This window comes from Fusarium venenatum (genome assembly GCF_020744135.1).
Source record: "Fusarium venenatum strain MPI-CAGE-CH-0201 chromosome Unknown EDB82scaffold_1, whole genome shotgun sequence".
Lineage (NCBI taxonomy): Eukaryota > Fungi > Ascomycota > Sordariomycetes > Hypocreales > Nectriaceae > Fusarium > Fusarium venenatum.
Window position 1 is genome coordinate 8,895,741 of NW_027072129.1, and position 17,851 is coordinate 8,913,591.

General features: G+C 48.3%; 7 protein-coding genes across 7 annotated transcripts; 4 read left to right on the forward strand and 3 right to left on the reverse strand.

Annotated features, from left to right (window-relative positions):
* The first annotated feature begins 561 nt into the window (after positions 1-561).
* EDB82DRAFT_92870 (uncharacterized protein) lies at positions 562-2,814 on the forward strand. The gene is made up of 4 exons (XM_065610077.1): positions 562-1,001; positions 1,057-1,302; positions 1,351-1,585; positions 1,645-2,814. The coding sequence occupies exons 1-4, from the start codon at positions 634-636 to the stop codon at positions 2,680-2,682; spliced, it is 1,887 nt and encodes a 628-aa protein (XP_065465857.1). The 5' UTR covers positions 562-633; the 3' UTR covers positions 2,683-2,814.
* Positions 2,815-5,139: 2,325 nt separating this feature from the next.
* Positions 5,140-6,223, reverse strand: EDB82DRAFT_491013 (uncharacterized protein). Its single transcript, XM_025726112.2, has one exon. The coding sequence runs from the start codon at positions 6,083-6,085 to the stop codon at positions 5,459-5,461; it is 627 nt and encodes a 208-aa protein (XP_025588308.1). The 5' UTR covers positions 6,086-6,223; the 3' UTR covers positions 5,140-5,458.
* Positions 6,224-6,542: 319 nt separating this feature from the next.
* Positions 6,543-9,018, forward strand: EDB82DRAFT_491017 (ATP-dependent RNA helicase ROK1). Its single transcript, XM_025726099.2, has one exon. It carries the CDS (start codon positions 6,813-6,815, stop codon positions 8,895-8,897), a length of 2,085 nt encoding a protein of 694 aa, XP_025588307.1. The 5' UTR covers positions 6,543-6,812; the 3' UTR covers positions 8,898-9,018.
* Positions 9,019-10,360: 1,342 nt separating this feature from the next.
* On the forward strand, positions 10,361-11,883 carry EDB82DRAFT_425888 (putative TOS1-like glycosyl hydrolase-domain-containing protein; the record flags this gene model as incomplete). The annotated part of the gene is made up of 4 exons (XM_025726088.1): positions 10,361-10,603; positions 10,666-11,159; positions 11,218-11,387; positions 11,438-11,883. The coding sequence occupies 4 exons, from the start codon at positions 10,361-10,363 to the stop codon at positions 11,881-11,883; spliced, it is 1,353 nt and encodes a 450-aa protein (XP_025588306.1).
* Positions 11,884-12,188: 305 nt separating this feature from the next.
* On the reverse strand, positions 12,189-14,366 carry EDB82DRAFT_552228 (uncharacterized protein; the record flags this gene model as incomplete). The annotated part of the gene is made up of 2 exons (XM_065609585.1): positions 13,594-14,366; positions 12,189-13,558 (listed from the first exon to the last, which is right to left on the reverse strand). Coding segments are annotated over exons 1-2 (1,908 nt in total), but the record flags the coding sequence as incomplete, so codon positions are not given.
* Positions 14,367-14,518: 152 nt separating this feature from the next.
* Positions 14,519-16,259, forward strand: EDB82DRAFT_491021 (actin-related protein 4). Its single transcript, XM_025726066.2, has 2 exons — positions 14,519-14,691; positions 14,766-16,259. Exons 1-2 carry the CDS (start codon positions 14,637-14,639, stop codon positions 16,124-16,126), a joined length of 1,416 nt encoding a protein of 471 aa, XP_025588304.2. The 5' UTR covers positions 14,519-14,636; the 3' UTR covers positions 16,127-16,259.
* Positions 16,260-17,773, reverse strand: EDB82DRAFT_491029 (uracil-DNA glycosylase-like protein). Its single transcript, XM_025726055.2, has one exon. The coding sequence runs from the start codon at positions 17,290-17,292 to the stop codon at positions 16,339-16,341; it is 954 nt and encodes a 317-aa protein (XP_025588303.1). The 5' UTR covers positions 17,293-17,773; the 3' UTR covers positions 16,260-16,338.
* Positions 17,774-17,851: the final 78 nt, after the last annotated feature.

The window sequence follows — 17,851 nt, forward strand, 5'->3', positions numbered from 1 at the left end:
ACATCGTGAAAATCTGATCACTGTGCGTGGTGCTTAAAATGAGATAACTGTTTCGATAAAAGTGCAATTGAGTCTGCGAGAAATTGGGAGGCCTGCCGAGAAGTCCCTCTTTGCTGAGAGTGTAGTTTTCGATAGCCTTATAAGACGATGGGGAACTCTGAGATATGCGACTTACCATCAGGCTTCACAGAGGGACTTTCTGACTACCAAAGCGGGACTGCAACAAGTTGTCATTGGAGAAGATACGGGAATCTTTAGGATCTACCTCGTCAAGCAGTCAGGGAGCTTCATGGTGCCCGCGGTCATGCCAAGGTCCTGCGAGATGCCCGCGATTTATTCAGGGGTAACTCTTTGGCAAGCCTCTCGGTAGCCTGGCCACTTCAACTCAACGAAACCACAGAGTGTGTTGTTCCCTTTACGGGGGCCTTGATCAAGCAGAAGGCTTCAAACAAACCCTTGTCAGAGCTACGGCACTCTGGTTGAAATGCCGTCGCTCGAAAAGGGTGTGCTCCAAGTCGTACCTAACCCAGAAAGCAGGCTACAAACACACATAAAACCTACCAAGATAAACATAGAAAAGTGCTTTCACCAATATATAAATCGTATGCCCTAACTCAACAATAACACAACAACATGGACTCAGCCAGAATCCCTAAGACACCCTCTCGCAGACCAGGCGAAAGAATCTTCAAGACGACAAAGACCTGCTCCATCCCCTCTCTTACTCATCTTCGTAAGGAGTTGGGCTACGGCACTCGAGGCGAAGAACGAGACATTGCCTTTAAAAGGGCCATTCGCACACAGATCAAAACATTTGTGTCGAGCAGTGACAGCACCCCAGCGTACAAGTTTACCAAGTGGAAGAATACTGCACATCAGCGAGGCCTTTTGGAGGTGACCAAAGACTTTCTTGAAGTCCAGGGGAAAGGGTTTGAGTTCTGGCCGCAGAGAGACGTCCCTGATACCACCCAACCGCTGCAATACTGGAAAGATTCTGCCAAGTTAGTGCGAATCTGCCTTGTCGTTGAGAAGCACAACTAACATCATTGTGAACAGAATCCGTAGTTTTATGACCAAGGTCTTTTGGCGGGCAGCTCGCGAGTACAAGCGACACAAAATCGCATTCACGACACTTCCGCTCCTATCACAGTCTACCGACACGTCTTGCCGGTCAGAAGACAACCCAGGCGACACCAAGCACCCCCTTTCAGATAACACGACTCATCTCAGGGGCAATAGTGCCGAGGATCCTATCGATCTTGAGACTATGCAGTCAACTACAAGTGCTATTGGTCCATCTAGGTAAGCTCACTGTCATAAGCTCAACTGTCTCTCTAACAATATATCCAGAGACAATGATCCTTTCGTGGGCAGATCGATACGTTTTGACGCATTTGTACCAGCTGAGGATTCGCTAGACGAGCCCTCCAGTTCCGAGCCATTCTCCTCGTCACTTTTCGCCCCTGACATGCTTGGCTGCCAACCGACTGATGCTGCAGATAACCATCAAGCTGCACCAGAAGCCAGGATGCATGGCGATGACCCGTGGGAGGTACCCAATAGCCCACCTGTAGCTGCAAGCGTTGCAAGTTTCACGTCAATGACCCATTTTGACATTAAGGCTGACATGTGCAGGGGCAACAGACAAGTAAACGACCAGCCGAAGCGAGTTCGAACGACAACAATCATCAAGCCAAGTGCCCGAGGAACAAAGCAGCATCTTCTGGGCAACCTACTCACCCATCCAATAAAGGAAAGAAGGCCAAAAAAAACGCCGATGATGCTTCCACGACCCGGCGGTCCTCTGATCGACGGAGGAAACCGAGAGTCAATCAAGATAGTGCCACAGAGGAGCAAATGATGGCGGTTTTCAACTCCGACAATGAGACTGGGCAACGCCAACAGAGTAAAGGCAAAGCTAATGGCCAAGTTCCGCAGGAGCTATCGTCTCATTGTAGAGACCCTGCCGCTCCTAGGGGATCAACCGGTGAGCAGACATCTGCGCAGGCTGCAAGAGAAGCAGCAGCTCGACAAGCAGTGGAAGAAGCTGCAGTCATGGAAACAGCTGTAGGTGTTGAGGAACAACCTCGTGTCGCGACTGGCCTCTCTGCCAGAGCGCAGGGGAAACAGCCTGCTTTACCCACAAGACAGGCTGCTGTGGTTGAGGCTGGTCCAAGCAGGGAGCGAGACGTGGTTGAAGAATCTACTCCAAGGACAGAGACGAGTGCTCCTCAGGTAGTTCATCCGAATATTACGAACAGCTCCGGAGGAAGTGGTGAGCAAGAGCAAGAGCAGCAAGACTTTAGTATTGTCATCGGCGATCAAGAGCAACAAGCTCTTGACAGTTGCGAGTTGATCCATACGACCAACATGGAAGATACTGTGACGTGGGTGACTCAAAGATTTCCCACATCATTCTTCCAAATGTCTCTCGCAGACATGTTTCGAGAAGCAGGACTGGACGACTCTGCAACACTCCATCTTAGATTCAGGAGTCGTGCGCACGATTGGGCAGAGAGACTCGAAAGGAATATAGACGGCGAAGATGACTTTTGTTCCTTGAAAGAACAATGGCTGGATCATATTGCAAAGCAGCATCGGCGTGCTGCTTCAACCTCGATGGCGCAGAGGCGAAGGGCCAAGTATTCCCTCTACTTTTCAAATGAGCCTTTCACGGTTTGAAGGGGCTGTTTCTTTATTTGTCTCCTTCTTTTCTCTTGGATTGTATTTTTAACTATGTATCTTGCTCAGTCTGCTCATTGTTATTATTTCTCCTTTCTTAGCTACTTTAGTAACCATCAAATATAATTTTTGTAGCGTTTTGCACAGAGGTATTTCATCTTATATGGTTGGCTGTATTATTTCGAATGACTATTAGTAGATTGTTGCTCATGGTTCTGTGTAGTAATTGAAGTTTGGAACTTGACGGTTAAAACGTGGGGGCCATAGATTTTATATAGAAATTTTATTCTTACAACCATACGATTAGCTAGTCTTTGAGTTGAACATGTCAAAACTTGGATAGACTGTCGACTGATGCATTAAATTTGATAGAAACTTATTAAGATCTGCATGATGTTACACAGGGATAAAGGTAAAGTACACAGTAAACTTGTCTATCAAGCTAACAAAGAGTAAACCAATTGCTAGACATTGACGATCTGTCTGATGATGTTCTTCCTCGTTTCGTCTCAGGGTCCTCCCCTGATCGTATTCTCAAGAGGTAAGCCAGTCTGGGGAACGATTGATTGAGATTCATTTGCTTACTTGTTCATTTCAGTGAACCCGTTACAGATGGTTCTGGAATTGAGCAAAACATGATGCCTCAACAGGAAATTTTCCTTCCCAAACAAAGCCCAAAACGCCCAGCTGAAGCAGAATCCCCCCCAGCTTAAAGCCGCGCAAAGAGTCTTCGTCTAGATGCCCCAGACTCCAGTGTCGGATTACCTAGTAACCAAACAGGAGAAGAAGAGAACTTGTTTGTATCAGACGACGAGCATATCCGTGATCAACTCGTGGACTGCAACAGTAGCGAGACCAAGCAGGATGCTTTCAATCTCGAGTGTGATGGCCTTCCGGGCGACCTGCCTGCGGCTGCAAATGCTGAGCATGCTGTACCTCAAACTCTAGAAGAGAATAATCCCAGAGACGTCGCAGAGAATATTCAAAGTAACCCACCAGAAGACTCTGCCCCAGAAAGACCTAGCTCTAGTGACGTCCAGGACACAATCTTTTGCAAGCCGCTGCGGGAGAAGGTCACAAGTTCCCCCTACAATCCCTACCGTCCAGTATTTGAGAAAGAAACTGAGACTCCGAAAGCGGGTATATACCGTCGGAAAAGACCAAAGTTAATGCAGTATCCCGCTTCCGATCGAGGCTCGATTCGCCGATGTATGTGCCAGAGCAAACTTACACACCGCCTGTCTTTCAAGATGCTTTTGTCCCTTTAGAACCTTCAAAACCTTCAGAACCTTCAGAATCGTCAGCACGTTTAGAAACGAAGACTACGGATTTTACGCCAGATGGCATATCTGATGATAGTTATTCGAACATTTTCTTCACCAAACCCCCCTTCCTATCAAAAATACCGACCTCCCCATCGATCATGTTATAGACAACAAAGACGACCCAGGGCGAGCAATCGGAGACAAAACAGACAAGGCAGACGAGTTGCCTTATAAGAAGGCATTCACAGACTCGTCGCTGAACAAGAACCCATACCAGAGCGTCGTCAAGATTCCCATGGCCTCAGAGAAGGGTCTGTTCCCAGAGAATAAACTCAACTTCGACTCGGAGCATGTCAAGCACGTTCTCGACAGCCATCTCCGTAATCACGCCAAGGGAACTACCACACCCATATGGTTCTCGTTTTCGCTACGTCACTCGAACAGCCACACCAACAGGATCAATAACATTTCCTCCTTTGACTTCTTCACAATGTCACTGAGAGAATTCGTTGTGGCCCTGCCGCTGAAGGACAAAGACCAGATCTCAGGGCTGTTCATACTAAAGTACGGACCAATCACTCATCTGCGGTAGGTACACCTATACAATGAAGATGTGTTTGGAAATATCCGTGACGAGTTTATACGGTACATCGAGAGCGGTATTAGCGACGCCAAGTGCACGGGGAAACTGTTGGACTATGAGATCAGCATCAAGCCTATCATGGACGATTAATAAGCTGGTATAATTAAGAAGCCGAAGAAAGCAAAAAGAAAGAATGACGAGGTTACAATAATGAGCATGGGAATGAACAGTGTTTCAAGCCTTATATAGGTATAACAGAATACTCGTAGAATAAATATACTTCATAGCCCCCAGAGGTAATAAATGTGAATTTTACTACTTAACTTTATACTTGCTAATATATTTACTAGATGCTAATTTATTTTAACAGCTCTTATAACTTTATTAAATCTAATTAATTAAAAATAGCTAATTATAGCTTAAGTATTTGAATTACCTTTTATTACTTTTAAGAGTTATATGATTAAAGCTTACTGCTTATTTTACTATATATAGAACTTATAAGGATATAAAGTTTCTACTGAGATCTTATATTATATAGCTTTATAGCCTTACTGACCCTATTATTACCTATTATTATTATTGGATTATTAGGTTTATACTAGAAAGGTCAAGTTATATTAACTTTTAAAGACTGAAAAAGCACTTGCCATATCACTATAAACTTTATAAAGTCTTTTAAAAGAAGCTAGCTACTTAATTAAAGTTTCTCTCAAGGTCTTGGGTTAAATTCCATTACAAGCTTAATATCAGTATCTGTTTAGGTATATTATACTGCACATAAGTGGCAGGTAAATAACCCTCATATTTTTATATAACAACATATATCTCAGTTCATAATAGTCCATCGAATCACCAGGCCATTACTCCATACATTATTAACGCCAATCCAATTTCATGCAATCGTCCAAGTTGTCAACCCACTATATTAACCGGCAAACATACTGGTAAGCTCCCAGTCTCCGCTGGCAAGCTGTCTCCAGGAACTAGAGCAGGTGGCCTGGACAGTCTGCATACCAAAGTTTCCGTCTCCTTGATCGAGCTGGCGGAATAGCGTGACCTTGTATCCAATAGCGGCAGCCATGAGACCGATCTCGACGGGCTGAGGGTCGTGCATCTTGTAGGCGAGCCACTCTTCACAGTGCTTGACTTCTTCTTCCAGAGAAGGATCAGAGTCGGCGGTGCGAGGCGTGGGGTCGCCAAAGAGGAAGCGGTTGGACATGACGGCGTCCTTGGCGATGTACTTGAGGGCCGTCTTGGGCTTGTCGCAGAGCGCGCGCCAGAGGAGAGTCTCCATCTCCTTGACAGCGGAGAGGTTGCGACCCTTGATTGTCTTGAGGTTCTCCTCGTCTGATTCTTCATCCGGGTCGTGCTCTTGCTGCTTGCCGCCTCCGTTGAAGAAATCGGATCCTTGAATGCCAGAAACGATGCTGCCATTTTGTTGACTAGGGGTGAGTTCCATTCCCCTTTGGCTAGAGGGACCCCCGAACTTGCTCTCGTTGGCATTGAGACCGTTAGTAGAGCGGTCGTTGGTGAGACCAAGCATAGTCGGCATAATGGCGGTATTTTGTGGTGTAACTTGTAAGTGTATATGTGGTGATGTTGATTGAATATAGGTCAGGTCAGTTCAGATTAGAGGAAAGAAAGAAGAAATGGGGAATGCAAGTCATAAAAAGGTACAGATACAGACATACAGTACAAATTCCTGTTGTGAAAAGCCAAGTTTCATGTATTTCCATGTTTTCGAACCTCCCAAATCCTGATTGCTGGCTATCCTGGTTGCTGATGTGACGTCAACCTTGTGCAGCAAAAGTTGGACATGATTATGACGAAGATCGACATTAAGTTCATCATCTTGACCTCGACTATTGGATAAAAACGTTTTTTTAACAGGGGGATCAACCATGAAGTGTCGTTCCAGATGTTATCGAGAAAAAGACGTGCACAGATTCCAACATTTCGGGGATTTTCGATATAGCGCATCTGATGTTGATCTGTTTTGCAACGTCTAAGCCATGGTGCCCACTAACTAACGTAGCTGATCGATCACCTAACGATCGACCCGTTGAGTTGTGGCGGTGATCTCGACTGTGGCTGTAACTGCGCCACACCAATTCCCCACCCCCACTATCCGACCTACGATTTACATCAAGTCAACATGGGTCCACTAAAATTTCTTAATCCATTTCCCAATTGTTAGCAGATTTTCCTCCGAATCGCACTGCATCGCACAATCCACGCTCGCTGTTCCTGTCACGCGTATCAGCGCAATACTATTCACCATGGATATTCTAAAGCTCCTATCGCGAGGAACCAAAAAGACCCAAAAGGGCTCCCAAAATGCCTTCAACCCTCAGCAGAAGCTTCCCTCTGCTGGCACTAGCACGAACCCTCAGCTGTACCACGATCAAGTCCGCGGACAGAAGCGAAAGCGAACAAAGAATGAACCCGAGCCCGAGGCTAAAGTAGACCTGCCCGAGGTCGACTTCTTTGCCCCCAAGCCTGAGCCCGTCGCCGAAGCACCCGTCGAAGTGGAAGAACCTGTCCAAGCGCTGAAACCTACACGATCATCTCGATTATTGAGCGAGGACGAGTGTCGCCAGCTCCTGCGATCGCATCGACTCAAGATTACTCTACTCTCAAAGACTGAAGACCAGTCCAAGGTCAAGAAGAGCAAGAAGAAGCAGAAGAAGGCCGCCGTCGAAGTCAAGAAGGATGACAAGAAGCAGCTTTTCCCACAGCCCTTGGACTCTTTCGGCGAGCTTCGAAATGCCTACGGTCTTTCGGACAAGGTCGCCGACAACCTTGTTTTCCAAGGATACCGAGTTCCTACTGAAGTTCAAATGGGTAGCTTGCCTCTTCTGGTTCACCCCCAAGCGGCATTGAAGGACGAGGATGGATTGGACGGAGGCGTCGACTTCCTGGCCATTGCTCCTACAGGAAGTGGAAAGACTATCAGCTTCTTGATCCCTGCTATCAACAATATCTTGCGCAGGCGCTCTGAAGAAAATGCCGGCGACATCCATGAGCTTGAAGCAGTTATTGTTGCACCGACTCGAGAACTGGTGCACCAGATCGTCAGCGAAGGTCAAAAATTGGCTAAGGGCACCAGCCTTAGGGTCGTGTCGATGAAGAAGCACACTCAACTATCGGCCGAACAGGTAGACATGGCAGAGGACAGCTCTGAAGACGAAGAGGACAAGGAGTCAGAATCAGAGGATGGCGACGAGAAACCTTCCGATGACAAGCCCAAGCAGATCACCAAGGCTGATATCCTGGTCACCACACCCTTCCTTCTATTCAAGTTTCTCACCTCTGGGCCTCCTAGCACACAAAAGGTCCTTCCTACTGTGCGAGATTTGATTTTGGATGAGGCTGATGTTCTCCTTGACCCTCTTTTCCGGGACGCCACGATGGCTGACTGGACAGCTTGCACAAACACCAACCTCAGAGTATCATTCTGGTCTGCTACCATGGGATCAAACATCGAGTCTATGGTCACAGAGAAGTTGATTGCAAGGGCGCAGTCGTTGGATATCACACCCAAACCCTTTGTTCGGTTGGTCGTTGGCCTCAAGGATACAGCCGTGCCAAACATTGCTCACAAGCTCATCTACACTGCATCGGAGCAAGGTAAACTACTTGCCCTACGTCAATTGCTACACCCTACAGCCAGTGATGATTCGGGCCCCCCGCTACGACCCCCTTTCTTAGTTTTTACGCAAACTATCGACAGAGCGATTGCTCTGCATGAAGAGTTGCAGTACGATATTCCTCTCGAGGCTGGTGGCGCTGCAAGAATTGCTGCTCTGCATAGCGGTCTCACAGACTCTGCTCGATCTTCCATCATGCGCAAGTTCCGCGCCGGAGACATTTGGATTTTGATCACAACAGACGTGCTAGCGCGAGGTGTGGACTTTGCCGGTGTCAACGGCGTTGTCAACTACGATGTACCTGGATCCAGCGCTGGCTACGTCCATCGCGCTGGACGAACAGGTCGTGCTGGTCGCGAAGGTGGCGTCGCAGTCACCTTCTATACCAAGGAAGACATTCCTTTTGTCAAGATGGTTGCCAACGTGATTGCTGTCAGCGAGAAGCAGGCTGGAAAGACGGGAGACGAGGCTGGTGTGCAAAAATGGCTGCTCGATGCTTTGCCAAATGTTGGCAAGGCGGACCGCAAGAAACTCAAGGAGAGAGGTAATGAGGCCCGACGAAGCGGTGTAAAGTCCAAGATCTCATCCAAGAGTGGTTACGATAGACGCAAGGAGAACAACCGTCTTGGTGCTATCGAGGGAAGCAAGAAGAGAAAACTACAGCCCAACGATGACAGTGGTGATGATGGAGAATGGGGTGGTTTTGATGACTAGACAACTTGTCATGGTAAAAAATTTTTTTTTTTTTTTTAAAAAAAAGCACCTATATACCAGGAAGAGCAGGAGATAATTGGAGAGACCGACAGTGTCTCTGGATTTCGATACAAAACGCAGAATACCAGAAAACCTCGGCTCACGAATAAGCACAGAGGTTCAATTTTCTTTCAACTTTCGCCCATGTGACTACAAAGAAATATGGACAATTGCCAGTCAAGACTGTTTCAGCCATTGTTGTGAATGCATTTCCTGGAACATCTCCTCTTCGATTATGGCGCATTTCCGTCAGACGGCACGTGGGCATTCCTGAAATACATTCATTGTCATTAAAATAACAAAGACATGATCGTCATTTGCATTGGTTTTTAGGAGTCGAAATAGGGGACCCGCCAAGAAAAGCCAAGACAAGACAAGCGTTGGCCTTTGACGCGGCTTCTTGGTGTCTCAGGGATGCTACGCCTAGTCATCACACCCTACCCCAACCTCTCTTTCATGGGTTTCTTAATCAGACATTCTCAATATATGCTGCCATGCTTTGTTATTTAGGCGAACAGCACTTGTTCAGACTTGGTTGAATACCTCGAGATCTTGTTACACATATTCATTGTCGACAAGGTATTTAAAAAGACAGTCACAAGACGAATCGAAGCAACATCAGATATTCAACTATGCCCTACTGTCTGTTAGGTCTAATCTTACATAGCGCATCTCGGCGTCTAGTCAAGACTCTTGGCCTTAGACCAAATGCTCCCAAACAATGCTGCTTTGAAGCCAAGACTGCTGCGCCATTCGCCTACGCGCCAAAGCGTGGCTCTTTGTGATTGCTTCATGCCAAATTCAGCAAGGTCACGCCGTCGTCTTGATTAACTATTGGAAACAAGTCATTTCAACTCTTCGATTGGCCAAGAGTCCGGTCTCGTTGTGCCCTGAAACAATATGCTCGCACCACCACCACTATCGATCTTGGCTACAGCTGGTAATAACATCCAATGAGGCATCCGAGTTGTCACTCAAAGGTCCTGTTGAGCCAGGAACAGAATTAAGATCTACCGCCCAGACTTGGGGACAAGCTAGGCGTTGATGGCGTTCAATCTCCTTTGGGAAGAGGAGATGGGCCTGCGTGATGCCCAGACTATGGGAGGTTTTCCTTTAATATCGCCATCACCCTCATGATGGATGGAAGCTTCACTTTGGTCACTCACGTTCCTGCTCGAGGTTGGTGCTGAAACACAAATCATTCGCTCTTTACAACACTTTGGTTCACAACCGCTATACACTCCTTTTGTTGATCGTTCCTTAAAACCGACTAGACTGTCGATGTTTTTGAGATCCATTCTTTGAAAGACAGTTCATACCGAAGCATTCGCTCCTTGCACTACTATTACGAAACAAAGATACTCGAAAACAAGTTTCAAAATATCTACAAGCCGCGGTGATATATCTTGGATACTGAAAACGCCATGAAGCTTTCCAACGTCTCCTTTTTGGCTTATGCTGGCCTTGCCTCGGCCCTTACGCAACAATGCACTGGCAACGCCGTCAACGAGGGCGGTAACTGGTTCTGCGGTGCCATTGAGGAGATCCTTTATCAAGGATTCTCTGGTAAGGGTAGCTACCAGGCTGTGAGCAAGATGGGTGGTGATGGATCTTGCCAGAGAGAGTCCGTCTCATACGATGGTGCTCTTGGACCCCTTAGTGAGGATGTAAGTCAACAATCACTCATCAATATCTCTAGTAAGAGTAAGATCTAACAAAAGACCGTTAGCTCTCTGTTCACATTCGTGGCCCCTTCAAGCTCAAGGAGTTCGCCGTTTACAACCTCGGTTCGAGAAAGAAGAAGCGTGACACCGAGACTGCGCCCTCTCCCCATGTCCACGGCCATCGTCATCTCCACGAACAGCGCAAGAAGAAGCGCGGAGACTGGGTTACTGCCACCATTGATGGAAAGGTAGTGTCCTGGGAGAACAACTGGTACGGCGGCTCTGCTACACAGGTTGCCCCCGCTGTTGGCGGTGCTCCTTCCAACAAGGCATCCAAGACTGCATCCAAGCCTGAGGAGGCAGAGAAGAAGGCTCCCAAGGCCGGTTCGCAATCCGACAAGAGTCCCAAGAAGGATGATGATTCCAAGACAAACTCGTACTCTGGCTCTTCTGGAGGAAACTGGAAGCGTACCTCTTACTATAACGCCCAGCAACGAGTTGCCGACAATGTCATGTTCTTGGGTAACTATGGTGGCGAGGGTTCCGGTGTTTTTGACAAGTGAGTTCACAATGATCTAGCATTATTCAAATATGGCGAATGCTCACCAAGTTAATAGCACCTGGGGTAACTCCCTCTCTTATCTCAACGCCAAGGGAACCGGTGGCTCCTCCTCTCCCAAGGTCCTGAAGCATATTTATATCCCCTCCAACAAGGAATTCTCCATCTGGAGTGCCGAGAAGTGCGATGAGAGCTGCGGCTACTCTCGTGCTCAAGACGTCGCATACAGTATGTCTCCCTTGGCCAATCCTTTATTAACGTTCACTGACACATAGCAGAGGGATTCTCCGGTTCCAACAAGATCTTCCTCTTCCAGTTCAAGATGCCTTTTGACGGCGACAACGGTTTCAACGGCGACATGCCCGCCCTCTGGGCCCTCAATGGCCGTATCCCCCGCACTGGTCAGTACAGCGAGTGCAGCTGCTGGAAGACTGGCTGTGGTGAGGTTGACATCTACGAAGTCCTCGCTTCGGGTGATGACAAGTGCAAGAGCACTTTCCACATGAACAACGGCGCTGGAAGCTCCGACTACTTCAAGCGTCCTGCTGACAAGTACATCAAGGTCGCCGTTGTCTTTTGCGAGCGAACCTCGAGCGTTGCTATCAAGCAGCTGCCCGATAGCTTTGACTTTGGCTCGTCGTTAAGTGATGAGACTGTTCAGTCTTGGGTCAAGGAGATGTCTTCTCCCAAGAAAGGCAGCAGCTTGTTCCAACTTGTGGCCTAGGTGGAAGACATCTGAAGTTTCCTAGACTTGTTTTTTTGTCTTGATTTAGATAGTGTTATTTCTTCTTCGTACATATTTTAAGTGTGCCAAATAACATCAACGCAAGTGACGGTTCACTTTCGCCATGTGCTAGCCATTGTCCAACAAGTGGGTAATTTGGTACTGGTGGAATGAGACAAATTGCTTCTTGTTCTCTTCAAGGCCTTTTGGTGTAGCTATTGCTACAGTATTATACAATGCTATCATCATACATCGTTCCCATGATTAGGGTCTACTATTCGTACAAGTGTCAAGATTTATTGGCCCTCGATGCCCGTTTTCTTTTCTTCCTCATCGGCCTTGTGTTCCTCGGAACTGTCCTTCTTGTTTTCTTCGGTCGCGGAGAGTCCAACCACGTTTCTTATGGTACCGAAGCTGAGGCAGTCACTGATTCGGCTGGCACCAGAGAACAACATCACCATACGCTCGATACCGCATCCCCAGCCACCGGTAGGAGGCAGGCCATAGTCAAGGGCCTTGACAAAGCTCTGGTCCAGAGGAGCCGCATCGCCATCTTCGTCTTCAAAAGGCTCGTCCTGTGATTCCTGGATAACTATTTCCCCTTCTGGTGTCTCGGGAAGCTCAATAGCAATGCTGCCATCATCCTTGTTGACGAGATGTCGATGTTCAAACAACTTGCGCCTCTGGGCTTCTGGATCGTTCTCCTCTTCATACATGTTGGCCAACTCGCGACCACCGATGAAAAGCTCTGCTCGAGCAGAGACGAGCTGGAAAGTCTCGGGGCATACGAAGCTCTTTGCCAGTGGTGACATGCAAGCAGGGTGGTTCATAATAAGAACGGGCTCCGTGAAGGACATGGGTTCCAAATAGATGGCAGCCAAACGATCAAGCAGCTTGGCCAATGATGTAGGCACTTCACCAGGGACCTGGATGTTAGCGAGCTTCAAGATGGCGAGCACCTCTGGTAAAGCATGTGGTGATGAGAGCTTAGGCAGACGCAGTCCAAGAGCTTCCTGGAGTGCCGGAACAAACTCAACTCGTTTGAAGGGGCGGACAAAGCGAGACATGTCAATGGGAGGAAGGGCTGTCAGCTCAGTGGAGATAAGATCTTGAGAGTGCTGAGCAAGGCCGCACAAAATCTCCTCAGTCTCCTTGATCAGGTCTTCCAAGTTGGTATATGCGCTGTAGAACTCGCACATGGTGAACTCGGGGTTGTGTGTGGCGTCGACGCCTTCATTGCGGAACGAAGGACCAATCTCAAAGACCTTATCAACACCTCCGATGACGAGACGCTTGAGCCACAACTCAGGTGCAATACGGAGTGCCAGGTCCTTGTCCTTGAACTCGGTGGCCCTGGTCACAAAGGGACGAGCAACGGCACCGCCAGCATTCTGAGCCAGGATCGGGGTTTGGAACTCAAGGAATCGTTTGGAGTGGAAGTAATCGCGCATGTACTTTGTGATCTCGGCACGAAGACGCAAGACGTCGATCGCCTCACGGTTCACCAACATATCAACATGGCGCTCTTGCATTCTCGTCTTGGGATCCGTGAGCTTCTCGGGAATCTGCTCCATAGTAGGAGACAAGAGCTCGGGGAGAGCCTTGGCCTCAATGGTGAGCTCACCGGCCTTAGTACGAGTCGGGATACCAGTGATCGCTGCCAGACTGTAAGCATCTGGGATACAACAGGATAAGCATTAGGGATCCTACATATGTGGTCGCCCACTTCTATTAAACTTCTGAACAATCCGAACTTTAATCTTCTGTCCTCTTCATCCACCATGCACTTTGACCGGTTGACCATAACTTGTAGGCGCGTAAACTCATTCACAATATCGATGAAGATGAGGTTCTTTCCTACAACTCGCTTAGATCGGATACGGCCGCAGACGGTGACATCCTTAGAATCATCATGACTATTGTTGAAAGCTTCATAGAAGCCTGGCACCGACATTCGCGTTGCTCGGTTCACGAGGCGAGGATGTGTCTCTGTGAAGAGGGGATCCTCTTCCTCTTGCTCCGCCCAAAGCTCAGTCCGGCGCTGTTGCTTGAAAGGTGAAACGCTATCTTCATATCTAGCAACAGAGGTAGCTAGACACCTCCCGCTTGCCACACTCTGTGGGCTCCATGCTGTTCTCGTCAAGGAGCCACCACAGTTTGATGCTTGCAAGTAACGAGCACTTGAAGCTAGGGAGATTGACTGTATTAAAGGCCTACCGGCCTGGCGCAAATATCGTATAGACATCATACCTTCTATTAATTCAGTTAGCAATGCTTCGACAGCTAAGTGAAGATATAGTGAAGAAATGCAATGCACTAGGGTCAGAGAATTGGCAGTTTAAATCAGTCACAGCGAACTGTGTCAATCGCAGCGGTTCTGAAGCGAGATATGCGAGCTCATCATATAGGCAAAGGAAAAGAGGGTTGTGTAGCAAAAGTTGTGTACTTACAATCATGATTATAGCATGGAACTCGCGCTCCATGTGTGAAGGAAAGAGAAAATATTCTGAGAGGCCATCTGCGAAATTTTATAGCAAGCCTGCCCCACCGAAGTTGACCCGCGGTCCGGTGGGGGTTCCGCACGGCCACAGTTCAGCCTCGACATAATGTGGCGTCTGCTCTTTCTTCCCAATCACTCTAACTCAAGGCTGAATTTTGTTCCAACGCGAACATCCTCGCGATCTTCTGCGCCGAATCATTCAATTGACCTCCACCATTTCCGAACAGCGACTTTTTCTTTCACAGCTTTAATAATGGCCCAACAACCACTTTCCTCGTCGGTGCAGCCTACCGACATCTACGGAGGAGGTACGCGCTGCTTTAGCTCCCCCATGTCGCGTCAGCCCGCCATAAGGATCTCCACTAACTTGATGTTAACATAGATGAGGTTTCCGCACTTGTTCTCGACCCCGGATACTGCTCAATTCGGGCGGGATTCGCTGGCGAAGACGTTCCCAAGAGTATCTTGCCGTCATTCTACGGCCATGTAACCGGCGACAACTCCCGCGATCTCTTTGGCGATGAGTGCCTCGTCCCTCGCGAGAACTACGAAGTCCGCAACTACATGAACAAGGACAGCGTCGTGGAAGATTGGGATGTTGCAGCTCGAATTTGGGAGAACATGCTCGTGAAGCGACTCCAACCCGAACGACAGACACCTCCCTCGAAGAATGGTCTCAACGACGACCCCAGGCCGAAAGGTCAAGATGGAGAGGGTGATATAGCTATGGACGACGCCGAAGCCGAGTCGATGGAGAAGCCCTTGGGCGAGAACCCTCTCTTGGTCACTGAAGCACCTTGGAACACGCCCAAGGCTCGTGAGAAGGCTATTGAGATTATCATGGAGAATTGGGGTTGCCCTGCTTTCTGGATGAGCCGCACCCCTGTGTTGGCAGCATTTGCTGCTGGAAAGGCCACGTCACTGGTCATTGATGTTGGTGGCGCCAACACCTCAGTCACTGCTATTCACGATGGCATGGTTCTGAAGCGCTCCATCCAAAAGTCTCCTGTTGGCGGCATTTGGCTCTCTTCTCAGATTCGATCTCTTTTCGAGACATCAGAGCCCCAGGTCGACCTGACGCCCACATTCATGATTGAGAACAAGACACCAGTCGATGCTCTGTCACCTCCTTCAGTCCGACTACGAAGCTTCCCCTACTCGATTACAGATTCTTTCCGCGCCTACGAAGAGGAGCGTGTGTTGACGGAATTCAAAGAGTCCGTGGTAGAGGTCTGGCGTGGCCCTGGCCGTTACAGTGTTCCCGGCAATGAGGAGTATGTCAAGACACAACCAGGCCGTGTATTTGAGATGCCCGACGGCTACAACCAAATGTGGCGCGAGCAGCGATTCCGAGTGACGGAGGGCATGTGGGATGAGAATGCTGGATACCCCATCCCCGAGGCTGACCGCCTCAACAAGACACAAACTATTCCCGAGCTCATCCGTGCCGCTCTTAACGCGGTTGATGTCGATCTTCGTGGCAACCTACTCGCTAATGTCGTTGTAACCGGCAGCACTAGCTTGATCAACGGATTTAACGACCGCCTGAATACCGAACTGATGGCCATGTACCCGGGTCTCAAGATCAAGATCCACGCCGCAGGTCTTACGAGCGAGCGACGATTCGGTGCCTGGATCGGTGGCAGCATCCTTGCCAGCTTGGGCACATTCCACCAGATGTGGATCTCGCGAAAGGAGTATGAGGAGAATGGTCCTAATGTGGTTGAGAAGCGATGCAAGTAAAAGCTGGGCTCTGTAGACGCTTTGGCTTCTGGCGTAATGGAGTTGGGAAGATTTTCTTTGAACTGTAAGAAGGGCCGGGCATGTCAAAAGTCGAAACTAGACGAGTAAGACAACATAACATATAAGAACCAATCACTATTATTGTCAAATGTTATCCTGTAGAGAAGTAAGCGCCTGGCTCAGCAAACATATACGATCCTAAGTTTACTCTATCAATTGTTGCCTTTTTTCTCGAGCTCCCTTTCAGCCCTGCGTTTCTTTGCCCATGTTCCAATTTCTGCCCATATTCGTTCTTTCTCAACCGGCGACAACGTAGCGGCAAGACCACTTGTGCTACTCGACACAAACACTTTGGATCCCTCCCATTCACCCTCAATGACGCCCATGTTCTCCGATTGATCCTGCCAGCCATACTTGAAAGCTTTTCCAACAGGCTTGCCATGCCTCACGCGCCAAATACTTTCCCAGATGCTTTTGCCAACAACACATACAGACTCGGGACGGTACTTGCGACACTTTTCGTGAAGAATCTCAACACCTTCGTCCATCTCCTGCTTGCTAAGCTCAGACCCGTTGCGGCTTGGTCGGGCAACAATGTTGGTAAATCCCATTGAGTACATCTCGGGGAGCTGACGATCCTCTGTCGGGCTGCAGAGACGTGGAGTAAGACCACTTGAGAAGAGAAGTTTCCAAAATAAATTTGATGGATGAGCATAGGCATGCCCAGTTCTTGCCGTTTGTATTCCCGGGTTTAGACCGATAAACAGAACGAGGAGGTTGTCGGCAATGGCATCTGGCAGACCAGGGAGATGGGCGTACGTTGAGGGTGGCGCGTATCCAGAACTGGGGCGTGCTCGTTTCTTCTTTGGCTTGTCATTCTCCTTCTCTTCCGCTTCCCTCTTTTTCGTCCTCTTTACTGTAGTTACTGGTGTAGGCGCCGCTATGGCAGAAGACGTTGATGGATTGAATCGTGGTGATCTTCGAATAGGGGGTTCTCCCTTGCCTGTAGACTCAGTTGACTTGAACATGAAGTCACTCATTTGAAGACGCCCTTTAAAGGTAGCTGGCTGGGGTGGTGAGCTTGGGACATCATTTCCGTCGTTTGTTTCTTCATCAGCGACGTTTTCTTGGATGTGAGCGTCTTGTGTGTCTTTGCCTCTCGTCATGATGTCTCGCCTGTTAATGTAAGTAAAAAAGTACGTTGGATATGAAGTACGACGCGTAGATGGTTCTAAGACAGTTCGGAGACCGTCTTTGGCATTGTTGGTATATGACCGTGGAAATAGGATTAAATCGACTTGGTCTTGGTATTAATTTCATAATGGAAGACTCGTCTCAATGAGCATGGCGTGAAGATTGTTCTGAGTCATTCGCCACAGAGCCGTAATTGTTGTAGGAGCTCTATGCCCGGGTGTGTCCCAGCATTCGATGTGATGCTATTTTCAGCATATTTGATCCATCCAATGACATGGACAATCTCAGTCAGCCGCCACAGCCACACTGTAGCCCTGCTTCAGGCCTCATCTCAATGTCATGGTGGGGTAGTGAGACAACTTGAAGAACCCGAACCCTGCTGGTCCCTGAAGAAATTGTATGGATCTGTTCTTTCTTGAGAGCTATGAATACGATGTCTGAAATACAATTGAGACACCATAACTTAGTATGTTTATCCTAGGGCCTCTTTCTCTCTCTATCTCTCTGATTATCTGTCCTATTTTGCTGAGC